Here is a 19,136-nt window from a genome sequence, read left to right as displayed (position 1 = left end):
TAAAAGGTTTTGCATTTTTATGTATCTGTCTGTCAGTATTTTATGTCATCACTTCAAATATTTGCTAAAAAAAATTTTGCTAAAAAAAATGGCCAGGAAGAATGCCAGCAGACTGGACTCCTCAGACAGACTCTCTCCCCACAAGGACCTTTTTTTTTGCCAGTCTGTGCTTTGCACTCAGTCAAAATACATGTTCAGCCGGGAAGTCTGGCCCTCGGTGCCTTTGTTTTCCATCTTCACAGAGGAGGTCACAACAGTGTCTACTTGTTCACAGGAAAGTCTTTCTGAGACACAGAAGGAGTAGACAGACTTCAACTGATCAAGTTGTAGAGCAGTTTAAAGCTTTCAAAACATGAGCCCTATGTTTAGTCTCACTGACGTCTGAATAAGAAGCATTAAAACATCTTTTTCCTTAGTGATCACGGTCCCTCAGTAATAATCATGCATCTCTGACATGACCAAGGAATGAGGTTCTTCCTCTCAAAAGTGCTATTCATTACCCAGAGGCATTGACCTAGAACAGCGAAGGCCAAGTGGAAACTCCTGCATGGGTCTCAGTCGAAGACAACAGCTGGACTACAGCATCCAAACACTTTTTCACATCATATGATGTTTAACAGATTCAGGCAAAGATTTTAGGGATTCACCATACAGCACATGCACATGTGACACATACACAGAACTGAGAAGTGGTTTATTTAGACAGGCGCTTGTGGAAGACCCTCAAAGCTCTGGTTGCCATGCTTTTATTCCCCCAAACACAACACAAAAATGGGACGTGAAGGGGGGTAAGAACCAAGACGGGGGCAAGAGGTGAATAGACATACCATATGGCATACGTTAAAAACAAAACGTAGACAGTGAAGGAAAATGAAATGTAAATGAAAGGTACTCAGCTGAGAATTATGGGTAACGGGAGGTCAGATCAAAGTGAGACAGGGACAGCTGTCTTCTGTGGACGTGCATGATATCTGGGCCTGTGTATTGCTGTGACTGCCAAGAAAAATCAGAAGTGTTCAGCGTGTGTCATGTGACAACACAGTGTTACTGGAAGAATGATCATTTCTGGGTTTTCCAGTTTCGACATGTGCCATCGAAAAGTAAGGTTTTCTCATTTGATCAGCACATTCAAAACTTCAGAGAATGTGTTCAGGCCTATTACACACTCATGGATAAGTCACACAAATGGTGTTACCACAAATTAGTCAAATGTGCTGCCAATTACCAAGAGAAACCCCTATGTTTCACCACACTGCTTACAAACCTGGTGATAATAGCTTTAAAGCTGGTTGGATAATAAAACACTGTCATCAAGCGTGTGTGATGTAAAGCTGCACCGGTTGCTGTTTGTTTCAGTGGTCATGTTTGATGGCCTACTAAAACAAATGACTCGGTGCAGCGGTGAGAGGTCTGGCTGTTTATGGAGCAGCCGTACAGATGTCACAGAGAGCTATTGTTGAACCGCCCCGACATGTGGCTTTATTTTGTTGCCAAGAGAAGGAGCAAACTCAAACTTTGGCCTGTCACGCTGGAAACAGACACATATAGACAGACCACCATTCACACTCACCTTCCTACCTATGGTTGATGCAGCCAGTACCAGGAGAGAACATGAAGACAGAAAGACCAGCAGGAACTATACGTCTTTCCTGAGGTATGACAGAGAAACAGGGTTTCTTTGAAATAACCAAAAATAATAATAATAATAAAAAAACATTTTAATATTAATTATTTAGCTATGTATTGTTTTGATGTTTTTGTCATCAAATGTTGAGTGTATGTCCACCTGGAGGTGATGTGGACAGAGGAGACACTTCACGACAAGGTCAGAGAATTGACTTCATTGAACTAATAGTTTTTGCCAGACAAATCTAATTTTAATACAATTAAACAAAGATTCTATAGCATTTTATAGAACTTTTAACAGCTATAACAAAAACATTTTTCACTTGTCAATTTTAATGCGATTTAAACTAATTAAAAAATGTCAGACATTTTTCAGCAAACAATAGTTATATCTTTCGCAGCATCATTGCCACTTTAAAAAAAATTGATTACTAAAAATGTGTCAACACAGCTTTTAGAAATGACAACAACGGTCTGCCTCTACAGAACAGTAGTCTCTCTGGTTCGTCTTTTTTGGTGTAAAATGACAAATTATCTAATTTAAAGGACCACCATTGTAAATTTGAAGTAAATTTGAAAAAACAACTGTTGCATGTACAGTATTAAATGAAAGTGCAGCCTTGGTTTTTGTTTTTTTTTAAACAGTAGAATCGTTACATATTATACTCCAGGTTTGTTAACATTTTTAAATGTAATTACCCCCTCCCCCATAGTTTAGCTATATATTATAATTTTACTTCTGGTTAAATGTACTTTATTTTTTTTACAAATCTAAATTTGAAATGCACTAAAACAAGGCCCAAAGTATTAAAAACATCCTTTCTGTGGAAAGCAAAGTTACAGTAAAAGAGCAGGGCACACTAAAGAGCAGAAAAGCCTTACAGGGCAAATTTTTCAATGATGGGTCTGTTTCCCATTAAAACAAACAGGGTCGGCACTTAAGAGAGCAGTGTGGGCACTGAGGCTGCCAGCTGGACCACAGGAGTGGGAGATGAGACATACTACACATAGTATACATTGGTGTAGAGAAACAAGAGAACAATTAAGAGAGTGTGGTAGACCGAGACTCTGCAGATTGTTTTGTTATAGTTTATTGTGCACATTGTTCTGTAGGCCAGTCCACAGCCTGCCAGAGAGACTGCAGATGTTTGCAATATTTACTTTATTAGGAGCAAGCCGAGTAGTCTGGTGACTACACTTCATTAGCAAACTGCTTTTCGCACAATCCTTTATTGGAACATAAAAATATAACGCTGGAGGTCTGAAATTAAGAGACAGAATAGATTGTTTGAAAGACAACATTCCAACAGTATTTCCAGCAGACAAGTGTGTGGAGCACATACTGAGGAGACACATTGTTGAAGCATTTCACCAGGATTTTCTCCTGACCAGGGAAAACTGTACATTAGAAAGCTGTTTCTAAATCTCCACTTCCTCGCACTTTAAAAAAAGGGAAGAAAATGCAAATCGATGTCACAACTTTCACAGCTCAACATAGGGATCAGTGAAGGTTGTAAGATGCATGGACTGAGAGACACACTGTGGACAGAGAAAGTAAAAGGGACAAGGAGTGTTGGATGGAGAAGACACAAACAAAAGAAAGAAAATGCAGTATGAGGGGCTGGATAAGATTCCTTTGGTTTATCTGGGGCAGGTTTCTGACACTGAAACCTACAAGTCAATACGCACAACAATGTTTAATTTATTACACAATAACTATTTTTTTTACATTTAATATGTATTCTAAAAATTTAATATTGAGATAGACCTATGTTTATATTCCTGGTTTTTTTAAACATGTATTTAGAAGAAAATGTTTGCACAAATCAGACTCTGAACTGCAGCACTGCGGTGTTAGGTGAACATTTTCATCATATTATGGCATCCAGATCTCAGAAACAGATCCATGCAGGGGTTTGTTGGATGAAGACACAATGTAAATACTGGGTTTGTAGCACCAATGGGTGGAATGAAATGAATGAAAAACAAATAAGAAAGAAAAAGACAAAATGGAAAATATCAAGCAAAGAACTATATCAATTTTATTTATTTTTGTGCTTTAGCCTGTGTGAATTTTCTTTTTACCAATTCAAACGCAAGCATTTCTTGGAAGGGAGCAGGAGCAACGGGAACATCCAATAATTGTCAATGACAAAACAGAGGGGAGGAAAATGACATTGCTTCTAAATAATAATAAAAAAAGATTTAAACATCTTAACAAAAGCAAAACTACCCATTAGTTATGTGATGCAGAACAGGTGTGTTGTCTCAAAAAAAGAAGAAAACTATCTGCGTTCTGGATCTTTTCTTCTCAACTTTCACATTTTTTTTTCCTAATCAATATTCAGACTATCTGCTGAGGTGTGATTGAATTATAAACGGTCATTACCAAAGGTGAAAACTTCAAACAAGATCAAGATAACCAAAAAAAGAAGAAAAGACAAAAGAAAACGTACAGAGTAAACAAGAGCAGGTTTGCAGCAGAATCCGAAAGGTTGTTGTCTCTCCAGTGCAGAAACTGAGTCAAAAAGCTAGTGCAGTCTCAGAGGAACCTCCGTCAGCGACATTTGACAGTTTTAGTTTGAATAAAAAGCCTTTTGCATCTCTTTATGAATATCATTTGATACTTTGTGCGTGAAATATTTATTAATTAATCCTAGAGCGCATTAATTTACCCAACCTAAACCCAAGAACCATAGTGAGGATTCCTGGAAGGAAGCTTCTCATTTCCCCATCTCTGTAATGTTCCAGTACCTGTGTTTTGAAGTAAAAGTTAGGAGAAAAGACATGGAAGATATTTTTGTGCCGGTGGTGATGAAGAAAATAATCTGGCCTTAAAAAGAGACTTGTGATTATAATGCTGGTGCTGGCGGGCCTTTTAAATGCACTGGGGCAAACTCAAAGAGGCTTTTAAAACTGCAGCAGATTCTTCAGGCCGACGGGAATCCTTTAAATTCCTTAAAAACAAACACTGATATTTCTGGCTCACCTCCGTATAAAAGGTCATCCAAACAAGTAATTACCCAGCAGCTTGTAATAGAGAGAGCTCTTCTTGTCCATGTGTCGCCCACCGCTTGCTATCAGAGCTGAGGGACCAGTCAGGTAAGGTTCTTTAAGGGTTTTAACCACTCACTTCAGCTCAAGCCTCGTCTTTTCATCAGTCCTTCCGTGACACTTTATGAAGTATAAGAAAACAGCAAAAAAAAAAACAAAAAAACAACAACAGCAGTGGTGCACAGAAAAGAGCAGTCACAGGTTGATCCTTGTGAGTGCAGCTTGATTCTCTTCCTCCAAAAAGAAACAAAAAAAGAGGAGCTGGAAAAGCTGGTTCCAAGTAGAGCTGGGTCAGTAGGGAGGAAGAGGAAAATCTTGCATGTGGACAAATCAGGCAGTGTTTCTGTTTATTGGTTTGGTGTCTGTGTTGTATGGATGGGAACTATAAGTGAGAGCATGTTCAGTTTGATGGGTTTGTGTGTGTGTGTGTGTGTGTGTGTGTATATTTCTGACTTTGTGGTATGAGTGAGTGTGTGTGTGTGTGTGTGTGGGGGGGGGCGGGGCATGTGTCTACAGCAGGTCGACGCGGCGGTAGTACAGCAGGTAGGCGGTGCGCTCTGCAGTCTGCTTCACCACCTGGTACTGGTTGATGACCTTCACTGCCTGGTCATCAATGCGCAGCCAGCCGTTAAGACCAATATGGAAGACATCCGTGGTGTAATGACCGCCTGTTGCACTGTTTCCATGGTGATAGACAACTGGGTGAGAGGAGACGGGAAAAAGGACATTAGACATGTGTGGAATGTTTTAAGCCTTACAAGTTATTACTCATCCATTACTTCAGAAGTGGAAACTAGTGTTTAATTGAGGAGGTTCACCTTTAGAATGAATCACAATGTGAAACTAATTAAACTGATAAAAAAAACAACAGTTTAAACTGTTCCAGTTAGTGTTAGGTGATGGAGCAGATGCAGACTTGTGAACATGTGACTACTGCCAAACAAAAAAATAAAACACCAACACACCTGCAAAGAGTCTGTAAGTTCTTTGGCCTTTCACAACTTTGCTCCTTACTCCAGAGGACAAGAGATCTGGAAGAAAATCAAGAAGTAAAAAAAACAAAAAAAAAACATCACTGATGAGACAGATGTTCTAGATAAGATATTATATCAATTTATATTTTCGAAAATGATCAGACGTGCTGTACTGTGTTCAAAACACCTTCCATACAGCTCAAGAAAAAAGGAAAAATAAGCCTGTGTATTGACCAAGCTCCTATTGTCCTATCTAACCATCAGTAACACGCACTGACAAATCACTGGGAAATGAATACCAACAATATAATTTAAGGGGGTGATTTATCCCTCTACTTATTTATTTATTTATTTTTACAAAAAATCAGTTATACACAATTTCAGCACTAACATCTACTGTGTCATCCTCACCTTTGCTGATCTCCAGGTCAACAGGGTAATCAACGTTCTTGGTGAGTTTCTGACATCCTCCAGTTTTTTCAAACACAAACCGCTTGAGGTGAAGGACCAGCACAGGAGGAAGTTCCTCCAGTGTCACTCTCCGACTGATCTCAATCTAGGAAATGATAGAAAGATAAGTTAGGGTGTAACCTTACACGTGGGATTAAACCCAATAAAATCTTTAAAACATAACCAAACAGTTCTGGGACAGAACAGACAGTGCTGCACTTTTATAACAATCACATTTAAACCACTTGTATCTAGTCGTGAATCACTGAGTTGTCTTGTTTTTAATTGTTGTTTCAGGGACCAAATGTTACTGTCCCAAAAAGGATTAAGACTGGTATGATACAATTAGACAACTTCAAAACACTTCAGACTTGTTCCCATCAGCAGCTGTACAGCAGATGTTCCCTGGTTTTAGGCCAGTGTGTAGTTTCCAGACTAGTATTTTCTTTTGCAGTTGATAGAGGTTGTGGGCAAGGGCTCAATACCAAATCAAAACTAAAAAAATTATAAAGATAATTCGATTTGTAAATGACAAACAATATTTATCCCCTTCATGTTCACTGACAGTCAATGTTGGATAACAAAATATCTCTGGGCCTTTACTGATCCCCTTCATGGTCAGCAATTTTAAAATTCAATCAGGAACAAAAAACAAACAATGCAAATTGTGCAGTTCAACGTTTGATAGATGGAGAAAGTGAACTCCTTCCATACCTCCTGCTTGGTTTTAGAAGTGTAGCCCTGGACGGACTCCCGTGCCACCAGAGTCTCCAGAGCGTCCTGGACAGTGCGTATCTTGTCTGACTGGATGTCCAGCTGCAAGGTGAAGAAAGGCTGCAGAGTGGCCGACTCTTTAGAGTTTTGTTGATACACCACCGATCTGAGCATAAAAAAAAACAACATCCAGTAAGAAATGACAAAGACAACAAGACACTCTTCCTATTCTTCTATTTATTATTCCTGGGTTGTTGTGTCTGAAATATCTGACTCAATAGGTTTAGGGAACAATGGTGTTACTCTTTCAGACAATAAAATTACTTTGACTTTAAATGCCAAAAAGGGTCTATGGGTTATGGCCAGACTCAGTGGGTATACAGACTACCCTCTATAAACACATACTCTTGTGTATATTTCATTTTTCTTTGGTGGCAACCATTTCTGAAAAACTAAGTCTTTGCTGCAAATTCTGACATTGCCAGACCAAAGCCTCAGAACATACTATTTTGTCAAACACAAGTTTGAAACTTTCCGATTTCTTTGGAAACTAAGACTTTTGTTTGTGGATATGTGACCCAGGTTGTGCAGTTGAGAATTTTGACTATAACACACCTACAGTATAGCAGTTATCCATCAGAACAACTGTTGACCTTGAAATGCCCAACATTCTCCCAGGATCGTTGTTAATTACTATGTTTTATCCAATACATTAAGACAAAATAGGAAATACTTTTAATTAACCAGTAAACAAAAATAACAACAACAAAAGTCAGTAACTGGACATTAACTCTTCCATGTACCTGATGTGACCGCCAAAGATGTCAGTGATGGGTGTGCGGACAAAGTCAGCTTGACGAGTGATGGACGTCTTGTTTCGAGGGCCCACCTGCTCCCACTCATCCTCACTTCCTTCTTCCTCCCCTTCAGCAACATTCTCTGGAGCAGTAAAGTTGGAATCTGGACCATTAGGCATTGAAGCTTCTGTAAAGCAGGTTTTGAAAGGTCACCTCAGAGTAGGTTTGACAGTTATTTGAAAATAAATGTTGGTTGAAATTTTATAGAAACATATTTTATTATTCTATTATTATTCTTTCAATTTTGTAACATCTTACCTACATCAGTAGAACTGTTGGGATAAACATTGCATTTGTTTTGTTGGATCTTTTATTTTATCTTAAACTCACACAGCACTTATGACATCTATTATGTCCTTGTCTCTAATGTTTATTATGGACACAGGATAAATGCTTACTCTCTTCCTGAGGTGAGATAAGTTTCTTCAAAGCCAGCATCTCTTCGTGAAGTCCATTGAGAGTGAAGCCAAGATACTCCTCTGCATCCTCCTGTCGGCCCTGAGAGCAGAGTAGATCGATGTTACTAATTAAAACAACTACAAAAATGTTTACTTTCAAATTAATTGTCTGCTGCAGAAACATGGATGAGTCTAAACAAGCTTGTATTTCAGTAACAGAAAGCTTTCTAAGCAAACTGTGAAAGATGCCAATGTAGTAATGTTGTCTACAAATGACTTAAGCGGTTAAAAGAATTCGAACTGACTAAGAGTGTGTCACACTCAGACTTCCTGCTTTTCCTGTGTGTGTTAACGAGAGAAATCAAGACAGAACATTTTCTTCAGGTACTGTTCGTCCTTAATTAGGTGCATATGCTGCATGATTAAATCAACATTTCAAAATTGTGTCAACACGTTGATAGCCAGACAGAGATGAGTGTGTCTTACCTTCTCAGAGAGACTTGACTTGATGAGTGTGAGGAGTCTGTAAATATAAGTTGGCTCAAAAGGAACACCAGGCCTGATGTCTTTCACCACCTTATCACCAGCACCTGGGGAAACAGTCACTAATGTCAGAAACTGCTGCTGTAACATGGTAAATTAAATAACATATCAGGCATATGCCAAATACCATTTAAGATTTTTATTGTCAAGACTTCTCACAAAGTCTATGTATCGAGTGTTTACTAGTCTGCTTAAGGAGGAGGGAATATCACCTAGTTGCAGAAATAAATGTTAGCTTAATGTCAAGACTTTGGTTATTATTAAACATACATCAGCATGGTTATGTAATTCTAGATTTTGATAATTCTCTGAAACTTTCTTTTTTCATCAGTCTTCAAATGTCTTATGTTGTGCCACCTTACCTTGCTGTTTGACCTTAGACGGCACGGGCATGGTGCTGAACTCATTCACCAGCTTCACACTGAGACACAAACCAGAACAGTGTATATGAAAAAAAGAAAAAAACATAGGACCAACATCTCAACAATTTAAGTTAACTATTACAGAGATACGACTTACAAATTGTCCATCATTGGTGTGGAGGTGCACGACCTCTGTGTTTCATCGTACAAAGGAATTGACTTCATCAGGTGATACATGGGAGGACATGCAATCAAAGCCTGTAGGGTCTGAGTGTTTTACAGTCAGGGAGCAACATGGCAAGAGTGCGACAAAAGCTAAGGTTACTTTCTTTTTCCTAAACACATAAACAGGTTTAAGTCAAGCCCCACATATGTTCACATGGTTCAAACAGCCAAAGGATACAGCATTTATGTAGCACCAGTTTCCCTTGTTTATCAGTCCTCTTGGCTGCAAAGATACTGGTTTATGTATCAACTTCACATTCTCAATAAGTTCTGCGGAATTCAAAGAAACAAATTGATTTAAAGATGATGATGACACCACAATAATCAGTACAGCTGTTGATTACAGTAGACATATCCACTCTTAAGGCAACAATAAATATGAACAGATAATGTTCCTCCATCAGTTCCAGCTTTTTGTGACAATACTACAAGAAGCTGATGGAACCTGGAGAGGGTTGATGTTCCACGCCTAGGAAGGGAGACTGGCATTTAAGAGCACAGCTCCCATGGTAACGTGGATAATCAAGTTAGTATTAAACAGAAATATTAAAGTAAACACTGCAGTGTCTCCACACATGCACATATACAATCCAAGAAAAATAAATACACATACATCAGCACTGAGTAAATTGTGTTTTTAAAACTCAGCTTTCAATTCAATAATGGGCAGACATCATTGACCCAAAGCAAACACCTTTTTTTTTTATCCTATTAGTTTAGGCGAAATCTTATCCGTTGTACATACACATCTCACTGGTCTTTCTAATGAATTACATTTTCATTACCCACTAACGAAAACATCAAAGTCAACAGCTGAGCTCTTATCCCAAAAATGGATCCCACTGCTGAGGGTTTTTTTCCACAGAAACCCAGTTCAATAATGTTTTGTAACTTTTGGCCTGTTTTTTACCTAAAGTAATAGCACTGCTCTTAAGATAACGTAGAGAAAAGGATATTTTAGCTTACAATGAGTGCTAATATGAGCACTGCCCCTTGTTGTTCCTGAGTTGAGTTTGGACACAAATCAAATGTGACAACAGGCAAGGTGGGTACATTCATCCACCTCACTTCACACAAATGCTGTGGAACAGCATGAATCTGAATGAATTAGACCTCATGGTGATATTCTGATGGGCAAAGGCCCAATTTTTATGCTGCAAAGGAAATTAAAACCCTTATTTCCAATTAGCATGACAGCTAACAATAGTTTCCTAAGGCTAAAAAGTCATTACATTACAATTGTACTTTCATAAATAAACAAAGTTTAGAGTTCGGTTGGTTGCTGTCATGATTTCATTTCACAAAATGTGAAAGTCATGTCCAATAATAATCATTCAAAAATGGTTCCAACCACATTTCTGTCCTGGAGATATTAATACTATCCCTGGAGGGTTTAATAATTCTTTGGATAGTTAAACCAAGTTTTTGTATTTTAACATTTTCCTAAGCTGTTTTCTTTTCTTGTTGCAGGCCAAGATTTTGGCCTCTACTGAAATGGTAACATCTTTTGCGTAACCGCAGTTCATGTCTTCGAGAATAGTCATTAAATAAAAAGCTACTACCTCCATCAGTTGGGTTAAATAAGTACACTTCTGACAGAGTGCTCAAATCAATTAGCCTCAATATGTTTTCATCAGGTCACTATAATATATGCACGTGGCACACAGTAGTATGGCTGACAGTAAACAAAAAGCACTCAAGATCTTGATAAAAATGTTTTTCAAAGATTAACAAATATTTTAAAAACTATCTGCATCTTATAATTTTGTTAAGATGCAATCAGAGCATTTAATGCCTTGACTGTAGTAAGTTATTCTATTTTCTTACAATGGTATTGTGTAATCACGTGAACTTTCCAGACTTCATCTGCCAAGTTATTTAGGGTATACCAGCACCACCTAGCGTTCATGAGCTGAACTTACAGATTCTAGAACTTTAGAAATTACACGACGTTCTGACCAACAGAACGACATAGAGATGAAGCACTTCAGGCACATTTAACACTGAATACTCCTGTCCAGGTACAAAGTAGACAATTACAAAAAGCATGCTTGTTGCAAATGGCTTCCTTAGAAGCACCAACTTCTAAAGTGATAAAATAAAATAGTAATTCAATAGTAGTCAATGGCAAGAATAATACAACAGTCAAAATAAGTTAAATAATTGTATACTTCAAATTTCTGCTAATTTAATCAAAAAATAAAGTAACACCTTTCTCAGTGTAACCTTTCAAGAGTTAAGAAATATTTGAGGTAGGAAGTGACCCAGTGTTCGCTGTCAGTGTTGCACATTTCTCCAGGACCAAACAATCAAAAACTGTAGGAAAAAAACACTAGAAAGGTGTCATTTTTAAACACATTCTGTGAGGATCTTCACATTATACCTGCAAGTTTAGGAGCCATGGGATCCTCTGACACATGGACAGGTCCATCTTTAACCTCCCCAACTTTCTCAGGCTGCTCTGGAGCAGAGGGAACAGGTGACACAACGTCTACAACATTCTTAACCTCCACAAAGGCGGGAGGGCCACCAGGAAGAGGCTTGGAGTTGTGGAAGAGACTGGCCCAGGACTTGGGGAGGTTGGCAGAAGGTGCAGCAAGAACTGCAGGTGAATGGGCTTGATCTGTAACTAGTGGCTGACCAGTGGAGTCTGAGGAGACCAACTGAACCTGCTCCTCGCCCTCTAAATCTTCTTTATTACGTTCATCTGCAATAGTGGGAGTTTCTGATTCTGCTAGTCCGTTGGCCACCACACTCTGTGCTACCTCGCTCTGCTGCAGCTCAGTAGTCAAAATAGAAGTGGCCAAGGAGGTGGTGGCCACAGAATCTGAAGGAGGAAGTGGTGATTTGGAGCAGGGGCTGTGTGGTGTATCTTTAAGTTCAGGGCTCTGTGGAGCCAAGTGGTCTGGCTGCTGATCTGCAGTCCTTGGTCCTTCTGTCATCCCTCTGCATTGAGAGGAAGATGAACATAAGGTATTTGCATTGTTTGCCACAGGTAAAGATGCAGCCACACTTGTTAAGTCCAAAAAAGAGTCATCAGGGCTATCGCAAGTCCTCTGATTGGCAGTGGCTGGTGGGGTGACCTTAGCTGCAGCCACGACAGCTGTCGATGTGGTTGAAACAGATGTAGAGCTGGAAGGTTCTACCTCTGAGAGTTCTTTACAATCCACATCCTCGACATCATTGTGAGGACCACTTACTGCATGTCCATTGACCAAAGCTGTCAGTGGTGTCCCATCTAATGTACTAATGTTGTTAGGGCAAGTTGATGGGTCAAGGTAGTTATAATATCCTGGTGGTCGCTTTTTCTTTTTTTTTCTCTCCCGCTGTCCCAAGCTACCAGGATGTCCGTCCATGTCCTGGCATGTCTGGTGATTGTCCAGGTTTGTTCCCTCCAAGTCTGGGCCATCCAACGAATCAAATTGGGGCCCATCAGGCCTGTCAGATTCTGAAGGAAGAGTGTGTTGGGCTTTCTGAGGGGACTGGCAGCCCAAGATGAACTCCGGAGCCTGAGGATTCAGAGTGCTTGACACTTTATATAAAGGGTCATTCACTCCAAGAGGCTTGGAATCCATCACCTCATCAACACCAAACTCAATGCGCTGGAAGTCTTCTGCTGCAAAAAAACAGGTTAAAATTAGAAACAAAATAGGAAGAGATTCTTCAGACAAATGTTCTACCAATCATAAAATCCAGAATATATGGATTTCCTTTTTCACTGTATGGATTTTACTTTAAATAGAGTTTGTAAAATTAATCCCTAAATTTATATCGAGCATTTGAAAAGGAATCTCAGACCTTTGTTAACATAGTGCAAATAAAGTAATTCATAAATGGAAATTGTGAAATATAGAAGTTGAAACATAGAAGATACAACTAACTTGATCGTACATACAAAATTAATAAACTGAAATAAAACTTCTGTGCAACATTTAATGCAATAGGACAAATGAGAAAGTGTAATATAGCACAGGTCTGATCACCTTTTAATTCATTGTGCTGTGTTTGCACACTATGTGCCATGTTATTGCTGTGTAGTCTACCAGCATAATGTGCTGCTAACACATGACAAAGCATGCTTGCATCACAACCACATAATTCGAATTAACAGAGCGCTCCCAAAGGTCAGCCCCATTAGTCAATACCCAATCAATTAATTTATTCTAAATCAGAACGGAAATCCAATTTTAATATCGGATCACTGCATTCCTAATACACCGATACAGCTGAACCTTATCAGAGCAATGCAATGAAGACAAAAATACATCATCAAAAAAGAAAGTCAAATGTGTTTCGATAACAGTTGAAGATGCTGTGCAGTGAGAAGTGCAAAGTGAAAAGAAAACAGCACATTAGTAAGAACAAATCAAACATCACTGAGATATTTTAAAATGCTTCCTTTGTCAAGTGATTACACATAATCGGAAACCCTGATTTTCTGATAGAGGTTATGAGAAGAGCAGTTACTTCGACTGGAATTAGAAAATCTGTTAGTGTTACTGAAACCAGTGACCAAATGCATCCTAGAAAACAACAACGGCATTACTGTTTGTTAAACCGTAGTAATATTCACTGATGATTTTAATAACGTCTAGGCCCTGCAGTTGTGAAAATGCATTGTATGCAGGAGACAGGTTAGCAGAACCTTTAACATGCAAAGCTCTACAGACTTTTACCAACAAGCAAGAAGAAGAATAAAAGCCACAGGTTTCAGGAAAGCCACCAGTTATTGAAACGTCCATACTGTTTTAAACAGCAAATGTACAAATGCTTCAGACTCCTCAACTCACCACAAACCTGCAGTCCCATAGACTCCATAATATAAGGTACAGCAGGAGTGCAGTAACTTCCTGAATAGTCAATACAAATCAAGTTAAGACAAAAAGTCATGTGCAAATGTATACAATATCAAAGAAAGGAGGCTGCGGCAGCACCCTTTTATATGGTGGCCTGAAAATTCCACAATAAAAAAAACCTAATTTAGCAATACTATACTATCAATCTTTTTACAATTAGAATATTAATCAATCACTTGTATACGTATGAACATGTTATGTCATAAATCATCTGGCAGGTCATTTAGGCCAGAATGTCTAGCTCAATGCCTTTAAATGTTAATTCAAGATCAAAAGCTTATCACTTTAGCATAGGTGAAATGTACTTACCAGAAGACTGACTGACGCAAGGAACTTTGTCATTGAATGGAGGAAGCTGGAAAGATAAAATGCATATGCGTGTTTTATTTAACAAAACCTTGTTTGCACAAATCTTTGGATGCATTGACACACAACATACAACAGAGTTTACAGCAATCTTTATTCGGTCCCAGTCTGGTTCATGTAGTCACATGACGAGTACATCAAGGGGCAGTAATGAGTTTTAAAAAATTATATTGTGTGACATATCAACATGACACTTGTGTAAAATAAGCACATAATTGCTTCTTATCAAATGCTGAAGAAACTTGTTTAGTGTTCAATTCAAGCATTCTTATTATGAAGTAAATAACATTTCAGTGGTCGGTGTAAATTACAGCCTGAAAGAAAGAACAATGTACTGACTTTTTGGCATAAAAATGCTCAGTAGAGCTTTTTTTTTTTTTTAGATTTTCTTACCTCAACATAACACCGTGGAGTCACAAAAAACTGATTGATCTCATCAGGGCTGAATTCCCCAAAGATGTACTGTGGAACAAGAGAGAATAAACCATCAGAGACCTGCTAGATCTGGCACTGAAACATTTTCCTTGTTCTCAGAATAATGATGAATTTCATGCAACAATCTGCAAGAACTTTACCAACAAGTTAGAAGAGAATGTCAAAAGTACAAACAATTATTGGAAACTTATAAGCATGTCAATAAACATATTAAGTGGTTAGTTAATTTCTGCAACGTAAAACAGTATAAGTAATGTTATAAACTCAAAGAAACCTTTTGGGAAACGTAAGTACTACTTGATGAAAAAACATTCAAATAACAGAGACAAGTGTCTGTCTCTTTAAAAAGTGATTTCTTCAGTACTACAGTTGCTGTGTTCTGACTATTTCTCTAAACATCAAGTAGAACTAGAACCATATAAGAAAATATAATAATTAAATACACTTTGAATGCTCAAATGAATCACTAACATCACATTAAAAGCAACTTGGTCTTCATTGCAAAACCAGCCAATCAGGATGCAAACGCAGTGTCTATCTCCTATTCCCTCTTATCTCTATACCTCGTCTCCCTTATGGACTCGAAACTTCAGGGACACTTGGGGTGTCTTTTTTATTTCAATTAAATTCCACCACACTGCATTTTATGTGGTTATGTGATTCTATAGTGGGGCACTGCCAATAGATCATTTATGCAGAACTGGTGTGCATATTTTTGCAACCAGTTACCAATATTAATGATTTCCATTTCTTTATATTCCTAACATGGTTTTGTGATAGATGAGCCTCTGACCTTTAGGGTGGGCATCCAAAGTGCCCACATGGCCATAAAAATCATAAAACCCCCTGAAAGAAAAGGTGAAATGAAAAACAAACAGTATAATGTGCAACTTAAGCATACAAAAGTCTTTGTCAACGAGAACCCACACAAGGTCCAACAATGCTGACATGGCACTATGAGCAAATTTGAAAGAGAAAAAAAAGGAAAGCTGACCATAATCCAGTGGCCTCAGGATGGCTAATACAATCACAACAGAAAGAATGTCCCTTTACTTTCGCACGTACAGCACTAAGCTTCCCTTTCAGTTTCACTGGACTGAGGATTACAACAAATGAGCCATCTGTATAATTTCATGTTCCTCCTGACAAGCACCCACAAGTAGAATATTGGAGACAGTGAGGCTGAGGTGGGGGTGCAAAAGATTCACATTCAAGTTAAACATTTTATTTTGATTTTTATATTGTGCATTGCTGAAATGAGCTAGATGAATTATTTTGTAATTTATTTTTCTTTGAAACATTAATATTCATTAATATTAATTTATGCAATTGCAACTACCTGATTTTATTAAAGTTAATGCACAGTCATGGCCATAAATGCAATGGCAGTGATTGGGAAAAATATTTATTTCTGTGTTTCAGGTTTCAGCACTGGTTTCCTTACTTCCGGCTTTATTTTTTTTCATTTTGCTATCTAATATGCTTTAGAAGAAACCCCAATCACATCATAAAATAAATAAATTAATGTATATACATCTCGAGTAATACCATCAGGGACCACAAGATAGAGATATGACTTTTATTCCATATCGCCCATCCTTAGTTGGAAGCTTGTCGCTTTTTTGGTTAATGAGTGATTTTTGTCATGTTGTTAAATTCTTTTGGTTTGATTTGTTTAATTTCATAAAATTCATAACCAAAATTTACAAAAGACAACAAAACATAAGGGCACAAATTGGACAGGTTTATTGTGGCCCATTTCTAGAAATTTAAGTTTGTTTAAACAAAATATATTTTTGTTCAAATTTGTCAGTAATCTTCCACATGGTTCCCCCTTCTACATTACTTTCTAGTTAGCATCAGCTGTAACATCTTACAACAGGTTGCGCTTCTATAAAATAACACATTTAAAGAACGTAACATCAGCCCCAACCTGTTATAAACCATAGATGAGGTTTTTCCATGATGTAAGAACGTATTAACGTATTAAATAGTATATTCCAAAATAGTACTGGCAATTCAATTTCCTAAGTTTTAGTTGACTAATGAACACCATAATTAATCAAGACTAAATATTGTACAAGTACTTTTTGGATAATAAAATGGCAGCTACAAATTAGCACATTAGTCTAAACCTCTGTCTGCAGTTAACTGCTGTTTCACATACATTAAGTAATTCTGCAAGTATTTGTTACTATATCCAGTATGACTTGTTTGATCGAGTTTATACATACGCAAGTAGTGTTGATTTGCACCGACTAAATAGCTTAGCCTCTCATTTTCTCATTCACCTTCTTAACAACTACATTCATTCAATTCATTTTAACTTGATAGTATCAAGTAAAAATGAATTAAAAGAAGTCTGTTTAACCCAACGCTACATTTCACTACAACACTACATTTTCTTTTTACACAGTACATGCAGCACCTCCAGGTCTAAGAAGGAAGTTTTATACAATACATTAAATATTTTCTTTAATTGTCTAAACAAAATTCCTGAAGAGTTAGGGCTAACAAAATCAGTCTAAATTTGAGATGAACCTGGAGATAAAGTGAAAACCAAACATGATTAATAACAGGATAATGCACAGTCAGTGTACGGAACCTGGTAACCTTGATGGAGGTTTACACTACCAAGATCTTTCTTTCCTATTTCTATTGTGTAACATAAAGGAGAACAAACTATTGTAAGGAGTTTTACTTGCGCAAGAACAACTGTTCGCAACAGGGGTAATCAAACAAGAGTAAAATAGTTATGGGCTCCAAATCAGGTTACTTCGACAACATCATGGCAGCTGTGATTGTCTGCCACTTGTTAAACAGATCACATTACACATTCTCTTCCATTTAAGTGGCATAAATGGCATCCGTCCCTTAAGTTTAAAGTAGTGTTTGGATGAAATTTGCAACTTCTTCTCATTGGGGTATTAAAGACTGGAGAATAACTGAAAGTGAGAAAATGTGCAGTCGCCAGTTTTAAGTTATGTGTGTGTTCCTACAACCATTACTCACATTTCCTCATATGTCAGCCAGGATCTAAAGCTAGATGGTAATGTATCCCGACTGTAAGTGAACCGGTGTGAATTAATTATTTCTTTAATATAGCCAACTGGTAAAATCTCAAGACCTGGCGTGTCAATGCATCCATGCTTGACATTTTAAACTGGTTTGCAATATGATAGCTATTATTCATCAGAAATAACAAATACTATGTTATTACACAGGAATCAATGTTATTTAGATATCGAGAAGAATTAATGTACTAAACATGGCCTTCTGTTGTAGTTAACAGCTAACAGACTGACTGTAGTTTACACTCACACCACCTGTGCAGAGATGCTAGAATGCTAACGGCTAACTCTTCAGCAACTGCGTTTCGACCCCTCCAACTGCTGGGTAGCAATGTTAAACTATAGCATGTAAAATGCTGGATGACATTTATTTTCCCTACGAATACAAAAAAGATGTTATCAGTTACGCATGCCCTCTACTAGAAAGAGGCCTGTGGCAGCAGTGAGCAGGTGGGCCATGCACACACACGCCACCACCTAATTTTACCCTGGATATTGTCATTTCGCGGGTGACATTCCTCCCAAAACCATCGATAACTCACAGATATAAAGGTCCATTCTCATTTTTGTAAAACAATGGTTAATATTACTGTTGAATAATTTGAATGAAAACCCCTCAGGCCTATTAGCTAACATGCTGGTTGGGTTTGAATTCAATGAGGCTTAATGGAGGCATTAGCAAGCACTTTTTAGTAGTTACTCCTCCATCGACACGAGCGAACAGAAGTTTTAAGTAGCAAAAAGCGGATGATGAAAATGGTACTAAAGCAAAACTTTTATTTACGTTAAGAGGCTGTGGAATTATGAGGCAGGCGCTCTTGACAAATAACGCTTAAACAGCTGGAGTATTTGAGGCTAACGTTAGCCACTTAGCTCAGCTACCTGATTACTGTGGGAAGCCATGCTCCCGGTGAGCTTCTCTCCCCTCCTTTGGCAACAACAAAACTCTCCCGTAACGATGTTGTAGCTTGGAATTGACTGTTACTGAAGGAGTCCTACGTTGACTTCATTGTCGTTTTCTGCTGTTGTCCTGCCAGACGTATACTTTGATGAATGCAATGCATCAGCACTTCACGCTGCTCGCCTCACCGTCACCGCCATTACTGTCTACCATCTTCCTCCACAGTTTAGCTTAGCCTGCGCGCCGTCCGCTGAAGCGTGAGTCTGACAAATCCCACTTCCGGAGCGCAACGTTCTTAGATTTC

General features: G+C 38.1%; 1 protein-coding gene across 4 annotated transcripts; it reads right to left on the bottom strand.

The window, feature by feature from the left end:
- Nucleotides 1-3,645: 3,645 nt before the first annotated feature.
- Nucleotides 3,646-19,110, bottom strand: usp10 (ubiquitin specific peptidase 10). Of its 4 annotated transcripts, none has more exons than XM_008310052.3 (15): nt 18,814-19,109; nt 14,819-14,887; nt 14,369-14,414; nt 13,994-14,053; nt 11,587-12,819; nt 9,382-9,473; nt 9,136-9,245; nt 8,979-9,037; nt 8,560-8,663; nt 8,074-8,173; nt 7,622-7,802; nt 6,819-6,984; nt 6,066-6,210; nt 5,646-5,711; nt 3,646-5,378 (listed from the first exon to the last, which is right to left on the bottom strand). In XM_008310052.3, exons 1-15 carry the CDS (start codon nt 18,832-18,834, stop codon nt 5,191-5,193), a joined length of 2,640 nt encoding a protein of 879 aa, XP_008308274.1. In that variant the 5' UTR covers nt 18,835-19,109; the 3' UTR covers nt 3,646-5,190. The 4 variants fall into 4 exon arrangements, with proteins under 4 accessions (XP_008308274.1, XP_016888114.1, XP_016888115.1 ...); XM_017032625.2 differs by having other exon boundaries at nt 5,191-5,378; nt 11,587-12,816; nt 18,814-19,110; XM_017032626.2 differs by lacking the exon at nt 13,994-14,053 and having other exon boundaries at nt 5,191-5,378; nt 11,587-12,816; nt 18,814-19,110.
- Nucleotides 19,111-19,136: the final 26 nt, after the last annotated feature.

Source organism: Cynoglossus semilaevis, chromosome 5, assembly GCF_000523025.1.
Source record: "Cynoglossus semilaevis isolate Cse_v1.0 chromosome 5, Cse_v1.0, whole genome shotgun sequence".
NCBI classification, from domain to species: domain Eukaryota; kingdom Metazoa; phylum Chordata; class Actinopteri; order Pleuronectiformes; family Cynoglossidae; genus Cynoglossus; species Cynoglossus semilaevis.
This window is presented reverse-complemented; position numbering and strand designations above follow the sequence as displayed.